Source organism: Piliocolobus tephrosceles, chromosome 5 (genome assembly GCF_002776525.5).
Source record: "Piliocolobus tephrosceles isolate RC106 chromosome 5, ASM277652v3, whole genome shotgun sequence".
NCBI lineage: Eukaryota > Metazoa > Chordata > Mammalia > Primates > Cercopithecidae > Piliocolobus > Piliocolobus tephrosceles.
This window is the reverse complement of record NC_045438.1, coordinates 140,546,438-140,556,397: the sequence shown is the minus strand read 5'-3', so window position 1 is coordinate 140,556,397 and position 9,960 is coordinate 140,546,438. Positions and strand designations below refer to the sequence as shown.

Sequence of the window (9,960 nt, the reverse complement as noted above, 5' to 3'; positions counted from 1 at the left end):
GGACAAATAAATTGCTTTATGGACTATTATGCACCCATAGAATAAGTTAGACCTACATGATGAGTAAATCTGTTTAGGATACATGACGTGAAAACATTTAAATAAGCGGTGGAGAAAAGGCTAAATATAAAATAATGCCACCGTGTGTGAGAGGATCACAATGATATACAAATTCCAGGCTAACGGTGACAAGTGGCTGCCTCAGGGAATGGGACTAAGAAGGGGTAGGTGGGGTTTGACATTTTACTTTATTAATTTTGGTATTGTCTGAGGGTTTTTTAAAAATCATAAATAATGTATTAATTTAAAAAATGCTTTTAAAATCAGCATTTTCAATAGTTAACGGTCTATGCTTCATCAACGTTTTCCGTTTAAAACCTGTGTGCGGCCCATACACGTATGACATTCTGGTTATGTGATTCACTGCTGAAAAAGAAGTGGACGCCAAGAAATTCGGGGTTGAGTCCGAGGCAAGGTGGACGCCGGACAACGAGACACGGAATCCTAGACCGGCCCGGAAGTGCCTCTGCTCCGTTCGCCTTCGAGGAGGGGTGGGCATCTTCCCCGCCTCGCCATTGTTCGTGTCGGGCTCCTAGCAACGCCGCGCCGGTAATCCCCTCTGCCTCCTCGCGCGTGCCGGGTCTCGTGAGTTGGCTGTGGGGGCCGAGAATGGAGGAGTGTTGGGGAGGGTGGGGCTGGGAAAGGGGTGTGGAAAGTGAACCTCAGCCGCTGGGAAGTGGGAGACGGAGGAGCGGGCGGCGGTCAGTGCCCGGCTTCAGGCGTCCCCTAGACCAGGGTGGTCATCCCCAGCTGTGGGGACATTGTACGAGAAAGGGTTGTAGGAAGACTGAGAGGCTGAAGGGTCACCTCGGTGAATAACGACAACAGGCTTAGGACTCAGGGAAAGAAACACCCGGGAGAGGAAGTTAAGGACAGTTAAGACTTTGGCAGCCTTCAAGATGGAGAGCCCGTATACCCTCTCACCTCTAGATTCTAAAAGCAAATTAAGGGGCGTTGAATGGACTGGTTTTAAAGTGCAGAATGTAACAGTTCCCGATTTCCTTAGTTCTTTGATTCTCAAACCTTATAATACATACAAATCACTGAGGAGCCCGTTAAAGGTGCATATTCTGGGGTTCCCTGTACTTCTCTCCACCTCCCAATTCAGATTCCCCAGATGTCTGCCATAGAACCTGTCAAGCTGCAGTTAAGCTGCTGCGCTGTGCCTTGTGACATTTTGGAGACCCACATTTTGGGAACACCCCCTGTGTTTCAGGCGCTGTCTGGGTCTCTGGAGAAAACTTCTCCCTTGGGCTTCTTTGGCTTCTTAGGATTGTCCTCGCAAAGAAGTTGACCTTGGGCAATCTACTTAACTTTCCCTGGCTTCCATTTCTTATCTAATGAAATAATTATTATAATAAAACCTCAGTGGGTAATTGTGAGGATGAAATATGGTCTTGTATCTGAAAGCATATTGTAGACTTGTGCAATGTTGACTGTTAACTCTTAAGTAGCAGCAGGGTGGTGTGGAAAGCTCCAGGGCTTGGAATCCACCCAAGCCTTTCTTTCTCTAAATTTAGTGTAAATAATACCAACTTTAAATGGTTGTTTTGAAGATTAATTTAAGAAAACTGAAGTAAATGGTAAAGTAAATGTTGGTTCATTCATTTAGTCGACAGTAACAATATTTCCATTTATTCTTTCTCTAATTTGATGTTTATACAGTGAGCTCAAACTTTTTATTCAGACTTTCTGAGTGATCTGTGCATTCCCAAATTCATGGGCTGTTTTCCTCCACAAACCCTGTAAAGTATTATTGCTATTTCTTTTTCACATAAAGAAACCAAGACTGAAAGAAGATTTAAAAACTTGGCACAAGGTCACACAATTAGTAAATGTTAGGATCAGAATAAAACCTAGGTCTGGGTCAGGTGTGGTGGCTGACACCTGTAATCCCAGCACTTTGGGAAGCCAAGGTGGGAGGATCCCTTAAACCCAGGAGTTTGAGGTTGCAGCGAGCTGTCATTATGCCACTGCACTCCAGCCTGGGAAACAGAGTGAAATTCCCCCTTTTTAAAAAATAAAGAAAGAAAGAAAACCCATATCTGGGTAACTTAAAAGCCTATACTCTTTGCACATTATGAATATATATATATATTTCCGTTTTTCCATCCTTTGGTCACCAAATCACTTTTCAGAGGAGAGCTTTAGGGCCTATGATAAATGCTTATATTATCAGTTTCTGTCATCAGTTATTATCATTTTTCCATATAAATAATTTATTTTTACTACTTAGGCAGGCACCTCCAAAGTTTGTCTTGAAGCATAGCTGCAGTTGGAGGGTACCTTTTAAGCTGTTCAAGGTCAAGATGAATACAAACTCAAAGGAGGTTTTATCCCTGGGTGTTCAAGTTCCCCAGGCATGGGAAGAACTTCTGACAATGAAAGTGGAAGCAAAAAGTCACCTCCAAAGGCAGGAATCCAGAATGAAACGCAGTAATCCACTGGCAAGGGAAATCTTCCGAAGGCACTTTCGACAGCTGTGCTACCAAGAGACCCCTGGACCAAGGGAGGCTCTTACCCGACTCCAGGAACTTTGCTACCAGTGGTTGAGGCCACATGTGAGCACAAAGGAGCACATTTTGGATCTGCTGGTGCTGGAGCAGTTTCTGTCCATCCTGCCCAAGGAGCTCCAGGGCTGGGTGAGGGAACACTGTCCAGAGAGTGGAGAAGAGGCTGTGATTTTGCTGGAGGATCTGGAGAGAGAGCTCGATGAACCACAACATGAGGTAGGAAGGGAGATTTGCTAGAGAAAAAAGTGTATTTTGGCATGCCAAGAATCTTTGTATCTTCTGCTTTGTGTCTCCTTGACATTGGTGATAAAATACTCTCCTTCCTGTTTCCTTCTTTTTTGGAAGTGTTTATTTCAGACAGTTGATTTCTTCAAAAGTCAAATCTTGTCTTTTTGTCTCCAGATGGTAGCCCACAGACACAGACAAGAAGTCCTCTCTAAAGAGATGGTGCCTCTAGCAGAGCAGACACCATTGAGCCTTCAGTCCCAGCCCACACATGACTCTGCTCAGAAGTGCCATTCTATTGGAGAGACAGGTGAGGGACAGCATTTATTTGATGTTGAATGAATCTCGCCTGGTCAAGCAAAAACAAACAATAAACCCAGAGCTGGGAAAACAGGAGATCCAAAGACTTACCAGATAGCAGCAATGTTCAGTGCTTCTTAGACCCAAGTGTGCTCATCTTTGACCCTTCTCCCTGTGTGCAGACTTCTCTCTGAGTACCATCCTGGAAGCTCTCTGGACTTCTGATGCATGGTACATGAGGAAGGCTTTCAGGGATCGCTGTGGAGCACAGCTTCAGAGAATGGACTTCAAGGTTTGACAGACAGGTTCAGATCCTGGCATCGCCTCATGGAAGCTGCTTGTATTGGGCAGATTACTTAACCACTTGATCTCAGATCCCTCATCTACAAAATGGGGTTGATAATAGCTTTGGTTTAGTCTACTTGCGCTGCCTTAAGACAATACCACAGACTGGTTGTCTTTAACAGAAATTTATTTTCTCACATTTCTGAAGGCTAGTAGTCCAAGATCAAGATGCCATCAGGTTTGGTTTCTGGTGAGGCCTCTTCCTGGCTTATAGATGGCCGTCTTCTTGCTGTATCCTCACATGGCCTTTCTTTGTGTGCATACAGAGAGAGAGCAAGCTCTCTCATCTTCTTATAAAGGCAGATACCATTCCTACCAGATAGAGCCCTACCTTATAACCTCATTTAATTTTTAGTACCTCCCTCAAGGCCCTATCTCCAACTATAATCATATTGAGGGTTAGGACCTCAACATATGTGAGGAATACAATTTAGTCCATAACCAGTATGTACCTCAGAAAGTCATTGTGAGCATCAAATACAAACAATTTATGAAAAGCACCTGGCATGCATTATGCTTGATACATGATCGCTATTGCCACAAATCACCAGTGCCACCCTTGCTGATTTGGGTTCATAGTTGCAGTAGAAAAATATGAGATATGCTTAGTAAGTGGCAGACTGTATGGGAGAATCCAGTGAAATCAGACTTTACCATTTCCTTCTCTGTAATCTTCTGAATGGTGGCAGTGGCCACCCTTGTGGATATAGAACTGAGCACATGGGACTGAGTCAGCTGCTTCCCCATTCTAGCCCTCTCTGCAGGAATTATCTCCAGCTTGTCTGATTTCCTACACATAAAATCATACCCTCTTACTGACTTTTTGTTAATCTTCTGACAATCAATCTGTGGCAAGGTTCTGCTGTTTTCAGTTTCATATTACCCCCATATACATCAAAGCTGCAACTTCCCTTGCCTCTTTGTCTCTAGCTTCTGTTTATTTCATTTACCCTAACAATTATGGGCCGGGTGCGGTGGCTCAAGCCTGTAATCCCAGCACTTTGGGAGGCCGAGGTGGGCGGATCACGAGGTCAGGAGATCGAGACCATCCTGGCCTACACGGTGAAACCCCGTCTCTATTAAAAAATACAAAAAACTAGCCGGGCGAGATGGCGGGCGCCTGTAGTCCCAGCTACTCGGGAGGCTGAGGCGGAAGAATGGCGTAAACCCGGGAGGCGGAGCTTGCAGTGAGCCGAGATCGCGCCACTGCACTTCAGCCTGGGCAACAGAGCGAGACTCCGTCTCAAAAAAAAAAAAAAAATTATGGATTTCTGTTACATGGAACACATCTCTCGATTTAAATTAAAGTGTATGTGTTGAGTAAATTCTGTGCAGACCTTTATAGTTCCCATGGCTTTATCAGGTTAAAATTACTTCTGATATCATTTTCCCTCTTTATGAGCATCTTTCCAGTCAATTTCTTTCTTTCTTCTTCCTCTCTCTATGAACTTGGACCTTTTATTTTCTAGCCACTTCCTTTCTTCTACCTTCCAAACTGCATCTAGAACCCTGCTGAGAACCCCCTTTTCCAAGAAGCACGTCTACATTTTCCATCTGTCCACTCCTCTATCCATCTATCATTCAACAAATGTTTACTAAGCATCTACTATGGCTGTAGGAGAGTGTCCAGAGGGCATCTAGAGATTGTAGAGTTCTCCTTGTAGGATATCAGTGCAGGTATGTGTTACAAATTTAGGTAAAGCCAATATTATAAAACAACATAGTGTTTGAAATTACAAGGACCAAGTTCAAGTTCCAGCTTTTCAAATTCTTAGCCAAGCAATATTTAATAGGTAAGTTTGAGTTTCTTTTTAAGTAATGCTGATTATTTAAAAATCCAAATAATACAAAAGTTTATGTAGTAAAAAAATGAAAGTTCTGCACATCCTACTCCCTAGAGGTAACTACTCTTGTCACTTTGCTGCATATTTTCCAGATGTTTCTCTATATAGTCTGTCTACCCATACATATGTATCTTGCCATATTTTTCTGTAGTTCTTTAAAGAGATGGAATAATAACATCAAGGAGTTTTGTGGTGAGTCAGTTTGATAATATATTTGAAAGTGCTTCATAAGTCATGAAAGTTATATAAATGGTAATCATTAAAAGGTGGGAAATGTCTGAGTTTTTATATTCTACCCAGCTCCCTTATGGATTTCACATTTAATACGAAGTTTGAGCAAAAGGGCACTACTGATTCCACTTGGGGCCCATCTCTTCTCTGCAGACACATTTTTATTTTCCAAACCTGTTGTGATCCCCCAGCTAAAAGGAGGAGGAGAACCACAGCCTAACAACAGAGGGAGTTCTAAGAGGTACTTATTCTTGTGTGTGAGAGACAGGACAGTTAGATGTGGGAGAAAGAGGCAAATATTTTGGTCAAAAGAGGAGGTCTGGGTCTGTTGTCCTTGGCCTTTTTCTGGGTTGCAAAGTGAAATCAGACCTGGGGAACCCAAGACATACTAAGGATACCATAGCATCTGCTCTTTAGTGTTTAGACAGTTTGGGTCTGTTTCTCTCCATTTTACCTTCAACTCCTCCAAGCAGAAAGGGTTTGATTGGGTTGGCTGGACACTGTTCATTATGGACCAGTCCTGTGTGGCAGCCTTTGCTCCAGATGCCAGTTCCTGGGCCAGTCGGTTGAGGCCATAGTAGTAGAATTGGTTTCAATCCTTCCCCTTTTATTTGTTCAATCATTCAACAAATATTTTTTGAGCAACTACTGTGTGCCAGGCATGATTCTCAGGGATAAAACAGAAGGATCCTCCTCTCATAGAGATTAGATTGTAGCAAGAGGGAGACAATAATAAATATAAACGTAAAGAGATGATACAGTGTGTTAGAAGGTGATGAGACTATGGAATAAGGCAAAAATAGAACAGGATAAGGGAGATTAAGAGTGCTATGGATAAGGCAAACAGATCGTGATATTAAATAGAAGAATTAAGATAGACCTCATTGAGAAGGTGAGTTGAACAAAGACTTGAAGGAAGCGAGAGAGTGGGCCTTGCTTTCATTTGAGGTGAGAAGTTTCCAGGAAGAGAGAAGCACTAGAGCAAAGGTCTTATGATGGGAATACACCTTGGATAATTGTGGATTTGAAAGTCATATAATATGGTAGTCCCCACTATTTAAGGGGATACATTCCAAGACCCCCAGTAGATGCCTGAAACCAAAGCTAATACTGAATGAACTCTGTAATACTATTTTTTTTCCTATACATACCTAAGATAAAGTTTAATTTATAAATTAGGCATAGTAAGAGATTAACAACAATAACTAATAATAAAATGGAACAATTATAATAATATGCCAGCCTCACTACTTTTGCACTTTGGGGCCATTATTAAGTAAAATAAGGGGTATGTCAACACAAGCACTGTGACCCTGCAACAGTCAATCTGATAACCAAGATGGCTACTAAGTGTGCAACAGGCGGGCAGCATGTACAGAGCGGATATGCTGGACAAAAGGAGGACGCATATCCTGGGTGAGACAGAGCCAGATGGCATGAGATTTCATCATACTAGTCAGAATGGTGCCAAATTTAAAACTTAAGAATTGTTTGTACCAGGTGCAGTGGCTTACGCCTGTAGTGCCAGCACTTTGGGAGGCCAAGACAGATGGATCATGAGGCCAGGAGTTCAAGACCAGCCTGGCCAGCATGGTGAAATCTCATCTCTACTAAAAATACAAAAAAGAAAAACAAAAAATTAGCCGGGCATGGTGGCATGTGCCTGTAGTCCCAGCTACTCAGGAGGCTGAGGCAGGAGAATCGCTTGAACCCAGGAAGCAGAGGTTGCAGTGAGCCAAGTTCACACCATTGCACTGCAGCCTGGGCGACAGAGTGAGGCTTCGTCTCAAAAAAAAAAAAAAGAAAAAAAGAATTGTTTGTTTCTGGAATCTTCCATTTAGTATATGTGAACTGTGGTTGACTGTGGGTAGCTGAAACTTTGTAGGGTAAAACCACAGGTAAGTGGGGACTACTGTGCTGTCTGAAGCACCTAGAATAGTAGAATTTTAATACTTGTTCTGAAAATGAATGAATGAATACATTAAGTAACTTTCCTTGGAAAGGGTCACTTTGAGGTTATCTCAGAAAGAAGAGAGAGGTCTAAGGGAAGACTCCAGAGAAGCCACCCTGACCTTTACCCATCCCTCCCCATGAAGAAGTATAAAAAAATACTGCCAACTGGGTGCAGTGGCTCATGCCTTTCATTCCAGCATTTTGGGAGGCCGAGGTGGGTGGACCACCTGAGGTCAGGAGTTCGAGACCAGGATATCCAACATGGCAAAACCCCATCTGTACTAAAAATACAAAATTAGTTGGGCATGGGGGTGCGTGCCTGTAGTTTCAACTACTTGGGAGGCTGAGGCAGGAGAATCGCTTGAACCTGGGAAGTGGAGGCCACAGTGAGCTGAGATCACACCATTGCACTCCAGCCTGGGCTCCACAGCAACATTCTGTCTCAAAAAAACAAAACAAAACAAAAAAAACAACTCCCCAGTTGAAGTCTACGTGGGGATGGACTGACCTGCATTTTGCCAAAGAGGGCAAACTTTCCTCCTTATCTAGGGGAAGGTGTTACCACACTAGCCCTTCTGTTTCTAGCCCACTTGCTTTCCTTTGATATATTTTTATAGACATAGTCACCTTCCCATATGCTCAGGGAACAAGTGACATTTACCTAGCCTATTTCTTTGTTTCAGATGAAATAACCAAGACTGAGGACAGAGAGTTGGTGCTAAGGAAAGACTGTCCTAAGATAGTGGAACCACATGAGAAAATGTTTAATGAGCAGACCTGGGAGGTATCACAGCAGGATCCCCCACATGGAGAAGTTGGTGAACATATGGATAGGATAGAGAGGCAGTGGGGAAACCTCTTAGGAGAGGGGCAACACAAATGTGATGAATGTGGGAAGAGCTTTACTCAGAGCTCAGGTCTCATTCGACATCAAAGAATTCACACTGGAGAAAGACCTTATGAATGTAATGAGTGTGGAAAAGCCTTCAGTCGAAGTTCTGGTCTTTTTAATCACCAAGGAATCCACAATATACAGAAACGGTATCACTGTAAGGAGTGTGGGAAGGCCTTCAGTCAGAGTGCGGGTCTTATCCAGCATCAGAGAATCCACAAAGGAGAAAAGCCGTATCAGTGCAGCCAGTGCAGTAAGAGCTACAGTCGTCGTTCATTTCTCATTGAACATCAGAGAAGCCACACAGGGGAGCGACCTCACCAGTGCATTGAATGTGGGAAAAGCTTTAATCGACACTGCAACCTCATTCGCCATCAGAAGATCCACACACTGGCTGAGCTGGTCTAGGGCTTGCTATGAGCAAGTTTTCCAGATCACCAGCCAAGTCATGTGGGGTAGCTTGAGGTTAGAAAATGCCTCTCTCTCTTCCTTTCTCCACTAAGTGTGTTTGAAACAAATAATGACTTACAGCCCAGGGACTTCCTAAAAGGAAAGTTGGGTGTTTGAAGCTACTGTTTTCCCTTCTGTTCGTTTTACCTCTTTCTTATTCTTACTAACTGTGTCCCTCTTATTCATTATTATTTATTATTATTATTATTATTATTTTTTGAGATGGCTGCTAAACCCTTCTAATAATATAATAAATGGCACTGCCAGAGCCAGCATGCCTGAAAGATTTTGTGTCTATGTTTAACTACAAAGGATAACAGAGTTCTACTGATGGTTTATAACAGTTGGGTCTTTGGTGTTCCCTGTGACCAGGGTCTACACTATAAACACCTTTTCCACCTTACTGCTTCTCTCTGATACCTATGTGACTCTCCCTTGGAAGGTGACCAGCATGGGCCGTGTGTTTCAGTGTCTGCAGTGTGTGTCCACTTACTTAACCATAGTTGGTCCTCACAACAGCCATACAGGGAAATGAGCGTTATCATTATCCTGTTTTACAGATGAGGACTCTAAGGCTCAGAAAATCCAGGCATCAGAGCCAAGGCTGAAACCCTGAACTTTCGTTTTTAGTAATGCTTTAATTTTGGAATAATTTTAGACTTACAGAAATGTTGCAAAGATAGAGTTCTCATATTCCCTTCACCTAGATTCCCCTAATGTTAACTTATAACATCACATCTTTTTAGTTAAACCTTGTCTTTTAACTCCAAATCTCAATTTCTTTACGATGTCATGCTTCATACTGATATCAGATTTCTACATTTTAGTCACCTGGAACTCCCTCAGAGTTTTTCTATCACAACTTCAGTGTTAGAAAGTCATCTGTATCCTGAGTACCAGGCCACATTAGAGAACTGGATTAATCCAGATAAGATGCTAGCTACTGTCCAAAATGTCCTCAGTCTTTCTCTTCTGTTTGCTTGGCTTAGGTCTAGAGAAAAAAAATTTCTTCCCTGTATAGATCTTTAAGAAAATCGATTGTACGCCAGGCGTGGTGGTACAAGCCTATAATCCCACAGCTTTCAGAGGCCAAAGCAGCAGTATTGCTTGAGGCCAGGAGTTTGAGACCAGTCTATGCAACATAGTG

At 42.8% G+C, this 9,960-nt stretch overlaps 1 protein-coding gene across 1 annotated transcript; it reads left to right on the top strand.

Annotated features, from left to right (window-relative positions):
* The first annotated feature begins 551 nt into the window (after positions 1 to 551).
* Positions 552 to 9,097, top strand: ZSCAN9 (zinc finger and SCAN domain containing 9). Its single transcript, XM_023191655.3, has 4 exons — positions 552 to 609; positions 2,297 to 2,789; positions 2,976 to 3,108; positions 8,155 to 9,097. Exons 2-4 carry the CDS (start codon positions 2,370 to 2,372, stop codon positions 8,769 to 8,771), a joined length of 1,170 nt encoding a protein of 389 aa, XP_023047423.2. The 5' UTR covers positions 552 to 609; positions 2,297 to 2,369; the 3' UTR covers positions 8,772 to 9,097.
* Positions 9,098 to 9,960: the final 863 nt, after the last annotated feature.